The sequence below is a fragment of the Lepidochelys kempii genome, chromosome 6 (assembly GCF_965140285.1).
Source record: "Lepidochelys kempii isolate rLepKem1 chromosome 6, rLepKem1.hap1, whole genome shotgun sequence".
In the NCBI taxonomy this organism is placed as follows: Eukaryota; Metazoa; Chordata; order Testudines; family Cheloniidae; genus Lepidochelys; species Lepidochelys kempii.
The window spans coordinates 66174530-66190930 of record NC_136385.1 but is presented as its reverse complement, the minus strand read 5'-3'; the positions used below and the strand labels follow the sequence as shown (position 1 = coordinate 66190930).

Sequence of the window (16401 nt, the reverse complement as noted above, 5' to 3'; positions counted from 1 at the left end):
GTCCCCACATCTGTACCCTAGAGTTCAGAGTGGGGGAGGAACCTTGACATACCCCTTAGCTCCCACTTGCGGTAAAGCTTCATTCGTTGTCTGCAATATGCTTTGAGATCCCCAGATGGAAGGTGCTAAAGAAGCGTAGAGTATCATCAGATAACCTGCTGGCTGGTTTCTCCACTCCAGCCAAACAGCACGAGACCAAAGGACAGCATGTTTTTTAAAAAAAGCACACCCCAGAGGTTAGACACTCACTTCAAAAGAACTTTTTTAATTTAGAAATGCAGTTATATACATAGAACAATTAAAATTAAATTAAACTTTGTACAAATATTAAAATACTATCTTCACACCCACTGCAATGTACAGGAGACCAGAAAAGCAAAAATAAAACTGATTGAGTGACATCCTGCACAGCATCAATTACGTTTCATTTGTTTTAAAATCCCACATCTAGGAGTACCATTCCGCACACAATTCCATAGTGGTGTAACTCAGACAAAAACCAGAAAACAAATTAATGCATTGAAGGCAACCAAGCTTCGCTATCTGTAACTACCTGCAGTGTGCTCACTGCATCACACAGTGTCTGCTCCACAGACAGTTCAGCTTCGTGTTTGGTTTGAACTCTTATGTAAAGTTGAGAATCAAAAATAAAGCATTACTTTCCAGCAGAATTAGATTGCCCCTCTCCTTGGCTCACCCTTGGACAGAAGCAAAAAGCATATGTTAAAATAGAAGAGCATCAATTTAATTCAGACATCCACTCTGGTGCAACCACATGTAACCTCTTAAAGTTCTCCAGAAGGCCAAGTTAGAAGCAGTATGTAGGACAGAGCTCTCTGAAGAGAGGTCCCAGAGACTTACATGCTTTGTCCCAGGAGCAGTGAGAGCAGGACAATCATTCTTGGGGTTTGTTTTGTTTTTTTCACAAGGTTCTGAAACGTTGGCAGAAAATTCATTCCCAATATAAAAACACTCCCTCAAATGAAGCCAGCCTTAGGCAGCCTCTCTGCATTCCCAAGGCCTTTTACAGAGAGAACTGAAGTTTCTTAACTACAAGTTTCTGTGAACAAATGTTTTCAAATTTAATCAGCAGTTCCTTCTTTTCAGGATGAAATTTATTGTGCTAGTGTGAGAACCAGGAAATGAAACAGATACTAGTTCTGCTGTCCAGGCTATGTGAAGTAAAGAATATTAATAAAACAATTGTTGTCCAAAAATAAAAACTAATTTGAAAAATTAGTTTAACAACATGACATGTTGTAAACAGATCAGCAAGGAAATCTAAACATCTCTATCTTGCTGCGCCTCCACTTTTTTACATGGCGGAGTCGTTGGTTTTTAGTATCTGATCATCTAGGCACAGTGAACCCTTCTTTATGGGCTCACCATTATATGCATTTGCACCCAATAGTTTGAGCCACCTACAGGGCCTGCCGGAGTTTTTAATAACAGCTCCTACTCACTCACCCCAAGTTTTCTAGGTGCTCTCTCTTCTGTACTCACAGCAGTGATCTCCCAGCCCAGCTTACGTCCTACAGCAGAACTTACTGCGCTCACTGAGTCCCAATTCAAATCAAACCAAATTCTCCACACTTCGGGGAGTCTTGTATTTCCTTCTGGAATAATGTCAATATTTCTCTCCAAATTACTCCATGTGCTGTGAGGGCAAGTCACCCCTCCAGATGCATAAAAACCCTGCTAAGTTGTTGAATTGTTAAATGGGGAAACCCTGAGAGAGTTCACTTCCAAGAGGAAGTACGTAAGATGATGCTCACAGAGTGTAATTTTATGTTGCAAGTTTGCTGTTGGTTTAAAAGGATGGGAATCCTCTGGCTCTGCTCCGTCCCAGAGTCACAAAGCTCTAATTGTGCAGCAGTCCTACAAAGGAGGAGAACACTACAGAACCTTGCTCCTTCCACCCGCAGGAGTCAGGCCCTTATTTAAAAAAACAACCGAAAACAAACCACCAAAGTTCCCTTCCCTGTTACTAATCCCTTTACATTATTCCAACATTGACATGATTAAAGTTTGCTTTTAATTCACCTTGCACTTCATAATTTCAGCACTGAGAAGAGACCAATCCAATTCACTTTCATTTGTAGTCAGTTTCACTTTCTGGATCTCTCACACTAGCCTGGTACTGTAATATCTGAATTGCAAACAGGGCAGAGGAATATCCTTGTTTAAAAAACTACAAAAACCCTTTCAATTGGAATAGCAAAGAAATCATGGAAGAGTTTCTATTGCACATAGTGTTTTGTAAATTTCTCCTGACAGCATCCCTTTAGGTTTTGTACCCCCTTATACTTTTAATAAGTGCTATTTTTAATTTTCAGGTATAATTAAATCATTTGAATATTCTTGTTAAGCATTTCAGGGTACAGAATGTGTAAGACAACATAAAACTGCACCATGCTGGGAATGCTATAGGGGGACTGTTTCCTTTTGACTATTCTGGTCTATGATTCCAGCACGAAATGCGGTATTCTTCACTCCAACTTAATGCTAACAAGTTATGGGAGAGTTCATAAGAAAGGGTTCTTTAAGGCTGAGTTCTGCAGTTCTTGCTCCCATTGATTAAAATGGGAGTTCTGAGTGTGCAGTATCTCACTTATCTTTCTAGCTCTCTTCCTTCCCCAGAAATTGATTTCTGCCCCTTCAAGTCTCCCTAAGACTTTAAAGGTATGCAGGTAATGGTCCACATGTTGCTCAGTAAAGAGAAAGAAAAAGCATTGTTTTTTCTTTTTGAAAACTTATCTGCTGGATTTTAAACAGGTTTTTCCCCTCCTCATTCTCTCTCATTTTATATGAAAGTAAACTCTAAAGCTGAATGCTTGGGAAGGTGAAACACAAGAATCCAAAAGCTGTTTCTGCTTGTTCTGGCTTGCATGGGATTTAATGTCTCTAGTCTGCATGGATGTTTCCACAGAAGAAAGTGACATGCTACTTTTCTGCAACCGCCAAGGCATCCAGGGGCATCAGAGATTTCCAGCCAGCAGGCTACAATTAGATCCCCCCATGAAAAGCCAGTATCAGTAGCTGCTATTTTATCCTCTTAAAATCAAAGAGACATCGATTGTCTATTTCTGCTGATTATTAAGATTACAGGCACATCTTTTCCCTCTCCCCACACCCCTCCCTCCTGGGAAAGAAACTCTGGGGGGACTCAAACAAAATTAAGGTCCCCTTCTTCTGTTGTTTTTCCCCAGTTGATTATTTCCCTCAGACTGGTGGATAACCACACTATTGTAAGTCGGGGTTAGTGGACACAGCCACTATGCGCTCTCTGTTAGGTACATGGCTGTCAGTTTCAGCATTCAGAGCAAGGTCAGGCCCTGGGATCAAATTCCAGCTTCATTAAGAGAATGCTCTTCTGTCAGCTGAAGAGTGTGGCACCTGGCCTTTGCACCCAGGCTGCTGGATGTCAGCTTTGGTTACCAGGGAACCTTAAGCTAATTAGAGAGCAATTCATTCTATTTTCTATTTGTTTGATGAGAAGAAAACAAGGTCAGTGTTTGCACTTTGATAAGAAGTGAGAGACCAGGTTATAGGGACACTTATTTCAAACGTGATTTTGTAGAAGAACAATTTTAAAACTAAGAGTAGAAATATTTCCATGTTGATTTTCTTTAAATTCCAATGGAAACTGTTTACAAACTAATACATTTATGCCTGCAGTCTGAAAGCCAAATACTGCAGCACCATTAAGCTGGAAATGAAACAAGTTTGTTTTTTATTGTCCAAACTGAGACAGAAACAAAACCACCAAGGATAGTGAAAGTTGGATTTGTCAAATTCTTGCAGTAACCTAGGGTGTTGAGCAGGTAAAGAAGTTTGTTTAAAATATACTACTTTTAACTTGACAGTGTCTCTTTAAAACAATTCTTGTGACTTAATTTAAGAGATACAAGGGATGTGGGAAAACAGAGCTGTTCCCCCCCCCACACACACACACGCACACACTGTTACAGCCGTCCTGGGAATTAACAGGCAAATGCATTAGGGAATTTAATGAGCAGGGGAGGCAGGTTGCTGGCTATACACTGCAGCCAATCCCTGCCCACTGCAGCTGGAGCTTAACCTCAGTTACTGTAGCAATAATCCATTTTAAAGTGTTATATAACACTCAGTATTCTAATATAGTCACTGCTCTGGGTAGGGAGTACAATTATAAAAAGGGGAGAGAAAGAGGGGCTGAGGTATTCACCCAGAAGTCACAACTTGCTGAATAAAGCCACGTCTCATTGCTCCCTCCATTTCAAATACAAATTCACTGGCTTTCCTTCAGGGCAACTGCTGGTTGACCACTTGACTAAGGTATGGGGTGAGCATGCACACCTCCACCCCCGGCCCCTTTTGCCTTAGTCCAACTAATGAGCTGCATAGACCTTTTTTTGAGGGGCTAAGCACTGCTGCTGGAACCAACTCTAGGGAAGCTGTTCCCTTGTCTTCCCTGCTTAACTCCTTTAAATCCACCACCAAGCCCCAAACATGCATTTGGCCATGGGACACAGTTGTCCCTATGCAGCACCATTCAGGAAATGACATGTAACAACCTCCAGTATGTCACACCAGGCCCTACATATACAAGGGACAAGAAATGTATTCCTAGGCTTATTTTAAGACAGCCCTGTCAAGAGAGTCATTAAAACTCATGCTCTGGACTAGGGAGTGTCCTGCTCCAGGTAATTGTTTAAAAACTGCTCTGCTGTCTCCACAATGGCCATGCAACCCAACTGTGTCAACTCCACTCTTCAGGAGGGGTTTTAGCGAACACACTGTTCCCCATCCCCATGAAGAAGAGGCCCACATGTGAGAGCAGCTCCAAATGCACAAAGAGGTCCCATTAGGATAAAACAGCAGCACAACTCTTTCCATTTAAGGTTCTGAAGACATGGTGCAACTATTTAGAAAGTGTGATGCTGTACTCGAGTACCCTGGTATCTCTTGCCAGGCAACCGAGGATGCTAACCACAAACCCCAGCATTAGCTGACAGTGTTAATATTTCTGCTGACAAAATCGCAAACATAAAAAAGGGCCAGTGAATCCAGAGAACATCTTAAAAAGCCCTTACGTTTCCTGGAAAATTGAGGGAGTAAGGGACAATGTTTCTAAAGGACTTTTCCATTTTTGCTGTCATGTCAAGTTAAAAGTTGTTCGTAGCAGTTACGCAGGAAAACCTGATATTTTTAAAACCGTGTCAGACACCCGACACCTGCAAAAGAACAGGCCTTTGGATAAACTGGCCACGAATATGGCACACCATGTCAGCAGAATGTGACTAACCTGCAGTTAACACAGGCTTGGTTAACTGGAGATCAGAAAATCAGGGTTGTACTGCAAGTTTTCTTGCTTCTAGGCCTTGTCTACAACTAGCCTTTTGAAGAAATTCTCCAGGAGTTTAGCACCAGGAGCTGCCCCTGTGCTAGACCAGCACTGAAAGGAACTGGTAAATTTTCCTCAGAGTAGACAGCCCTAGACTTCAGGAAACACAAAAACCGAGTGGATTGTGAGGTCAATGAAAGAATGAGACAGTGGGATTTTCTGGAATGGAATCTTGCAGAGAGACAGTTAGTCTGCTACATCAAAGGTGTATGTATATTTGCGGGGAAGATGAAGGATAACAAAAAAGGCATGAAGGGGAGGAAGAGAAAAATCTTCAGGCGTTTCCAAAAATCTTGTAAAAGATGTCAGACTTCTCTGCCTTTACAATACCCAGTAATGCCTAACTGTTAATATGCAGTCAAGTTACAGAACATACCACTTTATTTTTTAAAAACTATGAGCACTGCTGGATAGTGTAAATTACCCATATTGGAACTTTTCCCAAGCCCAGGTTCATCCCTCTTGGAGAACTCTGTCCTGCCCCCTAGTCACCAGGAGGATACTGGAAGAAAGGCCTTTATATAAACTATGTCTGCACCCAACGAGCAAGCAGTTCTTGATCCCTGCTCTCTGGGCTGCTGAACAGCTAGTGAGGCCTGTGAGAAGCTGCGACAAGCCAGTGTGAGAAGGAGAAAGGCACAAGTAAGTAGCAGCTCTCCAGACGCTGCTGTCAAACATCTGACACGGGGAGGGAAGAAGAGGGAGGAGCTCAAATCCATTACATTATTCAAGCCCCTAATGTAGATGAAATGGGAAGGCTGACACCGCACCAAATGGCGCATCGAGGAGACAACCTGGCAATATCCTTTGGATCTTCAGCTGAAGCGTCTCTGCTTGGAGGTATCCAGGGCCCAGCTCGTGAAGGTGGGGAAGGCTGCACAGAATGCTTGCATCCCAAGAAAGAAGAGGGGGAACCAAGAGGGAGAAGGCTAAACAAGTGCAGCAGGCCTCATGCTTCCTTCAACAATGGAGTATCTGGAAGGGAAAAGAAAAAGAGAGGTCAGACTTTACACGGGTCACTCTATGGAACTTCTAACAGGTGGCAGCAAAGTGCACAGACAGGGCATATGTTACAGCCCCTCCCACATCCCAGTACAGACACACACTCTCCGACAATGGTAGTGCAGCATTCGCCCTCCGACACCAGGTAGCACTTCTCCCCAAGCCCTCCAGCAGCCTCCCTACAGATCAGGAGTTTCCTATTGCCTTAGCCTAGCAGCAGCAGGTGATTGCAAATAGGCCTGTGGCAAGTTAACCTTTAACTACAGCCAGTGCAAGTTCCCATGTAGGTGGGAGTTAGGTAGCTTCAGCAGGATCTTGACCCAGTAAGCTAGCCTTTTGGTTAGTCTTCCTTATAACATAAGGACGGCCATATTGGGTCAGACCAAAGGTCCACCTAGGCCAGTATCCAGTCTTCTGACAATGACCAATGCCAGGTGCCCCAGAGAGAATGAACAGAACAGGTAATCATCAAGTGAGACACCCCGTCGCCCATTCCCAGCTTCTGGATTATAGCAATTTGCCCCACTGAGAGGTGCTTTAAACAGAGATTTAAAAGCAGTGCTATACATTGCAGAACACATGGATTGTCTGCCTATTTCTGCACAGTCTGAAAGGCCCACTGGATCAGCTTTTGGCAACACTATCCCCAAACTCTGCTACCCATGTTTGAGGTTTTCCTCCCATATCTGGGAATCTGGTATTTCCCTCCCTGTAGGGGAAATAACCTTTGGGGTTTTATTGTTGAGTAGGGTTCCAAGTCATGTTACTGACTATTATAGGGCTTGCAGCAATGGAAAATAAAGTTCTGCTTTGTGCTATCTATAAGCCATTTATGCTTCTTGACCTAGCAGATCTAACCTCTACAGAAGCAAAGCTTTGTTCTGTCTCCATATCAGCTCTGTCCTTGTAAGGCCTCTCTTTTCGCAGAGTCCAGAAAACTCAGAGAGCTGGTCCATGTTATGTGGACTCCTGTCCGCTACAGGACTGAGGCACAAGACCATCATAACTCATTCCTCTTAGGACTTCAAACTAGACTTGTGCTCTGGGTCTGTAGTGCTTTATGCACTACGCTAGACAGTCCCTTGCCTTGTCAGTTACAGTGCCCCAAATGGAGGAGCCCCAGAACTGTAAACTGCTCATTTTCAAAAAAGTGCCCCCCTCCAACAAGCAGTTGCCCCTAAATAGGGCTGCCCTGCATTTTCATGGCACTGCGGGGATGGGGAGAAAGTTCTTTGCCAATGACTTGATAAAGACCAGAGGAAGCACAAGAGCAGAGCAGAACAGACCTGTGGTCCTAGTCTGGCATCTTGCCTTTGATGCAGGCCAATGCTGGATGCTTTGGAGGAAGATGTACAGCCCCCAGTATACATTTAATTACGTAACACAGTGGAGGTAGGGAAATTTCTTTGACACTCAGCTGGTGACCAGCTTGTGCCCTTAAGCCAAAGAATCAATGGCCCTTGTAATTCTCATCCTAGCTAGCTTCACTGCGGCGACTATTCTTATGCACATTAGTGTCTCATTCAGTATTCCCTGTTCATATCACGTACCGTCTGTGTATTCCTCCGAGGAAGTAAGTGATAAAAGGCTTTGTAGATCACTGCTTTCTGAGTCTTGAGCATCTTTGTGCACAGGTCTACTGCTAGCCATGCCAGCTACCCAGGAAGAGGTGGTGGCCTGGTGTACGAGAACAGTTTCAGAGCGTTGAGAGCCACTGGCTTCACACAGTCCAGAGCGTCCTGGGGCCTCGTCCTCTCCAACGAAGCAGTCCCGAGCCCCTTGGTCCTGCTGCTGCTGCATCTCACTTGTTCCACTCTGCCCAGCTCCCTCTGACAGCACAATCTGTACTCGTGAATCCGAGGGCGGAATGCAGTTCCCTGCGCTGCCATAGACTGCTTCTTCATAGGACGGCAAGGCCACCTGGACACCATCCACCATCATGGAGACCTGATCCCCAGATACACCTTGATCACGTCTTGCAAGAGGAAAAAGCTAATTTAGGGCTAATTTAGATAGCTCTGTGTGTCTGTGAGCCCCCCAACCACGCCAATGAGCCATGAAGTAACCTTTCCTTAACCCAATTCCACCACTCAACAGTGACCTGTTCAGGGGGAGAAGGACTGAATTTTACCAACACCCCATGAAAAGCAGTCACCTCCTTGTGCTGCCATGCCAGTGACCACACACTAGTTCTCCTGTTAACAGTGGCTGGCCCTGCGGAAGACAGGGGCATGCTCCAGAACTGTGCCCTCAAATGAGACAATGCCCTGCTGCTCAACAGCCACCCCACCAGCTGTTCAAGGAGCAGAAGTGGCTGGCTCAGAAGACCAATCTGTGCCCACCCGGAGGAAGGGCAGCAGAGCACAGTACACACTGCCGGCAATGGCAGCAGTTGAAATGTGGGACCCTCCCCTCCTCCATGTACAGCTGTCTTTTCCCAGGTCAGGAGGGCAAATGTCCTGTATTTTTTCTATTCCCCCCCACCCTCCCTGCAGCAGGGATAATCAGAGATGTGCACATATGTCAGAAGCTCCTGAATAATTAATTTATTCTGGCTGGTCAGTACCTTTATTTAGTGATATCAGCATAATTCACAGCCACAGAAGCAACGGAGGGATCTCTTAAATGAGCTGGGCACTGGCAGGGGAAGGGGCAGATGTAAATCCACAGGCTCTTACCTTGGTAATCATCCAGCACTGGAAAAGTAAGGAGGCTGAAGTAGAGGACAGTCCAATAGGGTTTGGATAATGTCTTACATTTAAAATGTAGAAGCACAGAAATAGAATAGCAAATAGATCAGGTGGAATGGGAGAACAGTAGCCACAGAAAATGCTGTATCCAAGTTCAGGGGGTCTCCAGGAGGAGCCGTTCACAAGTGCTGGGCACACTGCTTCACAGTGCACAAATGCTGTGTTTCCTGAAGCCCATAGACACTCTGTGCCACCCACAGACCTCTTCTCACCCATAATACTGCCTGTGCCTCGTCACTGGAGACGCGTAAGTGGGGCAGCTAAAAGTAAGGGGTGCATGGGGGGTGGGGGGAAAATAAAAAAAAATCACAGCTCCACTATGTCCTGAGTTTGTGAGGCCCGTGGTTTAAATAAGGCAGGGAATAGCCCTTTCCTCAACTCTATTCAGTATGCTGTCCTACAGGAAGTGAATCTGGGGGGTCAGGCCAAGCTTCCAATAGACTATGTTCACATCACAAAAAAACCACCAGCACACATTAGTGCTGACTGATGTCAACAACGGGAAGTTTTAATGGACAGACCAAAGCCTGACAGGAGCTGGAGACTAAACCCTCTCCAGATAAGGGCTGAGGTACATTGGCAGGGCAGTGGAAGCCTGTGGTAAGATTGCCAGTATCACATCTATTCTGTGAATGAGAAGAACAGTCTCTTTTCTTGTGTCATCAACCCGATGGCATCTTTTGCCAGCAGTAAATTTATTTAAAGGAAAGGGATGAGAAGTTATGGCCATTAAAACCAGACCCTGCTCAACATGACATGAGGAGATTATACAGAAACCCAGCAGAACCCAACAAAGCAACAGACTTGAAGGAAGAGTGATGAAGAAAAGCACAAAAGGATGAAAAAAGGAAATGAGAAAAACAGAAGAACAGGACAGAGAAAGGAAAGAAGAGTGATGGGGTTAAGATGACAGAAAGAGGAGACAAACCCAACACCCTTGTGGACTGCACATGTAAATAAATATTACATCCCCCAGCCCCTGCCCTCTGTTGAAACTTTTCCCCCACTGAGCTCACCTGCTGTGATGAAAAGACTTCAGCTTTGGCTGCAGCAAAACGAACAGCACAACTAAGAGAAGGATCAGAGCTACTGAGCTTGCTGTGGAGGCCACTATGGAGAGGGTGGGGACCCCGATTGTCGGGGGCGAATCTTTATCTACAAAGCCAAAAGAAACAAATGGTTCATGCCTCAGAACAGCCATCATGTGAAGAAGGTACATACAAGGGTACTCTGAAAAATGGAGGGAGTGTCAGGGAAGAGCAATAGAAGGGGGGAAGGAGGCTAAAGGGGCTGATTTAGGAGAGGATGAGTTAAATGCATACATTTAGTTTGGCTAAGTGACAACTGTGACGAAGCAGGGAGGGGGGAGTGTTGACCTGGGAATGTGGCAGGGGAGTTTCATTGGAGATGGGATACCTGAGAGCCTGTAACCTGAGCCGGGGGGAGATGAGGGAAGCAACACCTCTGCCCAGGAAACTGGACAAAGGCTGCAGGAGAGAGCCTGCTGGGGGGGGTTGGTTTCAGTTTTGGGCTGGGTGGTGGAAAGCAGGGAACCCCAAGCCTGGGGTCTAAGCTCCCTGCCCCCCAAGAAGGACTTGACTGAGGGGTCCTGGTTGTACCCACAAGCTCTGTTTTAGACTGTGTTCCTATTGTCCAATAAACCTTCTGTTTTACTGGCTGGCTGAGAGAGTCACAGTGAATCCCAGGAAGAGGGGTGAAGGGCCCAAACTTCCTCACACTCCGTGACAACAACTACAAAGAGACTTGATGACCATAAGGAAGGAAGAGAATTGTTTAGCGTAACAGAAGGGGTGTTTTAGGCTGAACAGCAGGAAAAGCTCCCTGTTAATAGGAATTCTTAGCCAGTGGAAGAGTCTGCCCCAAGGAAAGTAGTGGAATCCCCATGGCTTGTGTTAGCACAGGTAAAGTGTGACAAGGGAGCTGAGCAGGGGTAGCTATGTCGGCAGGAGAAGCCAACATAGCGCTTTCTACACTGGCGCTTAGGTAGGTCCCACAGTAAGTGCTAGTGTAGACATAGCCTAACAAACATGTAGTAGGGAATAATCCTGTACTGGCAGGGAAATGAACTCAGACAGCCTAAGAGGTCTTCTCCCTCTCTAGGCTGTGTAATTAATTGCCTGTATGTTGCTTCTATCCCCTAACCCATTTAAGTGATGACTAAAGTCTTCTGTACTAACCCGCCCCGCAATGCTTGTAGGTTCACTGGCCAATGCTCTTACATGCTTCATATACAGGACACCCCCATTTAACTGAATCCCAGTTAAGCAAAACTTCCATTTTGCTACAATTCACTATGTCCTCTAGGGTCACACCTAGCAATAGGTACTTAGTGTAGACAAGATCTTCACATCATGTTCCTGTATGGCTGCATTTTCTGTGAAGCGGTGCGACACCCGAAGATGGATTAAGATGTGATTGTTTGCTTTGAAGCCTATGGTCTTAACACAGTTTCCTCATTTCTCACTGGCTTTTTCAAGTCACTACCCTTCCACCAGTGACTTGAGGCCCTATATTTCTGGTCAACCCAGGCCATGTGTGATATTAACCCATCCCCGGTGATACTAGAGAAAAGCCACGTGGTCATTGCCATTCACATTGCTACTTGCAGTCCTGGAGTGGGCAAAATGCCATCATGCAGGAATGCTGTCCAAGCATGGCGAGTTGTCACAGTGAAGGGTTTTCTTGCATGGACTGGGACTGGGGGAGGAAGTGGGATGGGAAAGAACAGAGGAATTTTTACAATCCCACACTGAACTCAGAGTGCTTTCAGGTTCTACCTGGCCGCAGGTGAATTCCACTTCCCCCTCCCCTGGCACAGATGCTCAGAGTAAGGGCTGTAAGAGTGGCCAGGAGAGAAAAGGGCATCTTTGGGAATAGTACAGTAGGTTCTAGTGGCCACAGAGCTCGGGTGAACTCCAAGAAGGGGTGCTTTTCTGTTTGCTTTCTGATTAAGTTAAGCCAGAAAGCAAGATGTGTTATAAACACTAATCCCGGAGGAAAAATTTGACTCCAATTGTTGCTGCTGAGTCATTCCACCAGTATATGGGCTCCTCCCTCCATCAGCTTTTACTGGGTATGTATGTTTTTTAAAACCAGAAATCCTTAAACATAGACAATAAAATTACAGCTGTATAACAAATATTTTTCTGCAGACTGCTTTACTTTCCTGTCATGGGAGAGGAATTCCTGTCCAGCTTGGAAAAGCCTCACATAACAAAAGCTGTCAATTTCCATTTAGAAAGAAAGAAAACAGAAATCAGCAGTAACATCCATCAGGCCAGGCCAAACAAACAGCACCATGGAGCTCTGCGCTGCAGCAGACTGCAAGCTCCAAAAGCAAATAAAGCAGCCCCTCCAAAAATGGGTGTTAGAAAGCACTGGTGAAGAAGAAAGAACAGAGACACAGCCACAGTCTGCAATATTGTTGTAGCCCTGTTGGTCCCCAGGATATTAGAGAGACAAGACGAGGTGGATGATGTATTGTCCGCTTGCCAGGAGCCAGAGGGGCAGCACTGAAAGTGCACACGATAGAGCAGCTTACTGCCCCCTTATCTCTAATACGGCAAGATGGAATCTATTGTCTCAGCAGGCTAATACAGGAGCCACCACTCAAACCATGACAGAGATCTGCATCCAGAAGCACATCTTCACAGGCCATGTTTCTCTGTTAAAGAACATGGGCTGGACTTTGAAAGGAGGAATGTAGGAGAGGTGTTGTGCTTTTACACTGTGAGCTGGGATTACCACTGATTTTGTTTGTACAGCACCTAGCACAACGGGCCCAATCTTGTTGCGTTCTTTAGGCACTACCTCAATACATGTATCAAATATTAAAATATATAATAAATAAGAGAAGACAGTCTAAAATGGAAGCTACCTTCCTTACTTGCTGTAATGCATTACTCACCTTGGCTTAGCCTACAGCTAATTTCCATGGCTGGATTCCATTCTCCATTCTTGCATGTCAAGTATTTGTAATCTCCCTTTAGCATGTAGCCTTCATCACATACATACTCTATGACGCTGTCAGATGTCAGAGGGTCACTGCAAGGAGTTGGATGGCATTTGTAGCCTCCATTCTCAGGCTCCGGCGGACGGGGGCAAACTGGAGGAAAAGGGGAAAGGAGAGAAACCATCATGAAGATGTTGTATAGAGGAAGACTCCAACTGTGCAAGTACCGACTTTGCAAAAATCAGCTGAAAATGTGGCGCATGTTTGTAGTTCCTCCTGCTGGCTTCTGAGAAGTCTTTTGTTTCTAGAAATGGGAAGAAACACCATAATACAGCAATGACGCTCCACTGCCTGGGTTTCACCCCTACTAAATCTAGTGCAGTTGTTGAATGCTAGGTTTTATTCCAATACTATAAGTTAGCCACCAAGTTAAGGAAGGGTCAAAAGAAACAGACTTAGAAAATAAGGTAAGTAGAGCATGTCTACGCAGCAAAAGACAAAAACCAAAACTACGCGTCAACTAACTTGGGCTCTGAGGGCTCTTGTTACAGGGCTAAAAATAAATGTAGATGTTCCCATGTAGGCTGGAGTCTGGTCTCTGAGACCCACTCCCTCCTTGCTGGGTTTCAAAGTCTTGGCTCCAGTCCAAGCAGGAACATCTACACTGAAATTTGGGTGCAGACATGCTGCCATGGGTTTTTTTCCCCTCTTTCTTTTCAGTGTAGACATACCCTAAGACACATCCATAGCAATGCCACTTGTAAATTGCTTCAAGTGCGGACACCTCTCTAGGCAGGCCCATAAAGTCCTTAATCTTACGTCTCCCCACACGGTCACTTCATTATTGATTTTCTTCTTTTTCTAAGGTCCAGATGGCTTAGTCAGCCTGCACAACTTGATATGGAGAGATAACATGGTTTCCTCCCACTCAAATCAATTATAGAATCATAGGACTAGAAAGGACCTCAAAAGGTCATCTAGTCCAGTCTTCTGCACTCATGCCAGGACTAAGTATTAGACCATCCCTGACAGGCATTTGTCTAACCTACTCAACCTCCAATGATGGAGGTTCCAACAGCCTCCCTAGGCAATTTATTCCAGTGCTTAACCACCCTGACAGTTCGGAAGTTTTTCCTAATGTCCAACCATTGCTGCAATTTAAACTCATTGCTTCTTGTCCTATCCTCAAAGGTTAACTAGAACCAATTTTTCTCCCTCCTCTTTATAACAACCTTTTAAGTCCTTAACGACTGTTAATCAAGTCCTCTCTCGTCTTTTCTTCTCCAGACTAAACAAACCCAGTTTTATCAATCTTCTCATGTAAGTCATGTTTTCTAGACCTTTATTCATTTTTGTTGCTCTTCTCTGGACTCACTCTAATTTGTCCACATCTTTCCTGAAATGTGGCGGCCAGGACTGGACACAATACTCCAGTTGAGGCCTAATCAGTGCAGAATAGAGCAGAAGAATTACTTCTATCTTGCCTACAATACTCTTATGAATACATTCCAGAATGATGTTTTTTTCGCAACAGTGTTAACACTCTTCTCATTTAGCTTGTGATCCACTATGATTCAGATCCCTTTCTGCCATACTCCTTCCTAGGCAGTCATTTCCCATTTTCCTTCCTAAGTGGAGTATTCTGCATTTGTCCTTATTGAATTTCATCCTATTTACTTCAGAGCATTTCTTCAGTTTGTCCAGATCATTTTGAATTTTAGTCCTATCCTCCAAAGCACTTGCAACCCCTCTGCAAACTTTATAAGTGTACTCTCCATGCCATTATCTAAATCATTGAGGAAGATATTGAACAGAACCAGACCGGATCCCTGCAGGACCCCACTCATTATGCCCTTCCAGCATGACTGTGAACCACTGACAACTACTCTCCGGGAACAGTTTTCCAACCAGTTATTCATCCACCCTATAATAGCTCCATCTAGGTTGGATTTCCCTAGTTTATGAGAATGGCATGCGAGACAGTATCAAAAAGCCTTACTAAAATCAACATCATACCATATCTACCACTTCCCCCTCCACCAGGTTTGTTACCCTATCAAAAGAAAGCTATTTAGTTGGTTTGACAGATTTATTTTTGACAAATCCATGCTGTTACTTATCACTTTATCTTCTTGGTGTTTGCAAATTGATTGCTTAATTATTTGCTCCATTATCTTTCAGGTTACAGACCAGTCAGCATAACTTCAGCGCAATTTCCCGGGTTGTCCTTATTTCCCTTTTTAGAGATGGGCGCTATATTTGCCCTTTTCCGGTCTTCTGGAATCTCTCCCATCTTCCATTAGTTTTAGAAAATAGTCACTAATAGCTCAGATATCTCCTCAGTCAGCTCCTTGAGTATTCTAGGATGCATTTCTTCAGGCCCTGGTGACTTAAAGGCATCTAATTTGATAAGAGCAATGCCCAGGTTGGGGACCTTTGCCTCAGATAAAACAGTTGTCTCATTTGAGGGAAAAAGCAGGCTCTAAGAGCTGAATCTAGAGAAGGGAGGAAGGCAGATGAAATAGCCTCAAAGCTAAACCCAGCTGGCAGAAAGAGTCTTATTTTGTGTTTGTTTTTGTACTGACTTTGGACCCTGCTCTGTGTGTGTGAGTGAGAGAGAGAGAGAGGTGTGAGAGTGTATTTTTGTAGTAACCTGGCCAACAGGCTCTGCTGGAAGCCATCAGAGCTGCCTGAAAACCTTATTGGGGAAAACTAAGGCCGAGTAGTTGAAGCACGGTGCCTCATAAGGAGGTGGGGCAGCAAACTGACAACACGGTAACTTGTCAATTTAGAAGGGGCAAATGCATTTCAAGGCCTCGTGGAAAACCGAAGACAGTTCTGCTACATTTCTGCCAGTATAATCAATAACCATGGACAGGGAAAAAAATAGAAAATGAGGAAATCAGAATGAAAACAGGATCCTTGCTGCTTACGATTTCATCTCCTCTGGCAGCTTACAGTTATTGCTGGCAGCATGCAGAATCTTTGATATGCTCTCCACTACCACCACTTATCAAATGAGGAACCCGTCCTATTCTGAAGGTGTTCCTCCTCCAATAATCTGGATAGCAAAAAAAATATCAAACTGAAGCGAATGTTCTTACATTACTCAAACACTGAATGCAGGGGAGAAGAGTCCATCACTTCTCCCTTTAAATCCAGATCAACATCTCAATCCTAGTGAGGAAGCTTGTTCATATTTAATAAAACACTTTGGGGCTTGAATAAATTCAGGTGCTTTACTTTTTACCACAGTGGGTTACCCACACCCTCTCTTGTAATCTCTGACA

General features: G+C 44.6%; 1 protein-coding gene across 4 annotated transcripts in view; it reads right to left on the bottom strand.

The window, feature by feature from the left end:
- Window positions 1–237: 237 nt before the first annotated feature.
- The window catches only part of SUSD6 (sushi domain containing 6), a 111928-nt gene continuing 95764 nt past the window's right edge, over window positions 238–16401 (bottom strand). For all 4 annotated transcript variants that reach the window (XM_073348474.2, XM_073348473.2, XM_073348472.2 and 1 more), the window contains 4 exons: window positions 13067–13264; window positions 10155–10293; window positions 7939–8363; window positions 238–6361 (listed from right to left, as the gene is read on the bottom strand). In XM_073348474.2, the coding sequence (XP_073204575.1) occupies window positions 6336–6361; window positions 7939–8363; window positions 10155–10293; window positions 13067–13264 (788 nt within the window). In that variant the 3' untranslated portion in view covers window positions 238–6335. The remainder of the gene's footprint in view (window positions 6362–7938; window positions 8364–10154; window positions 10294–13066; window positions 13265–16401) is intronic.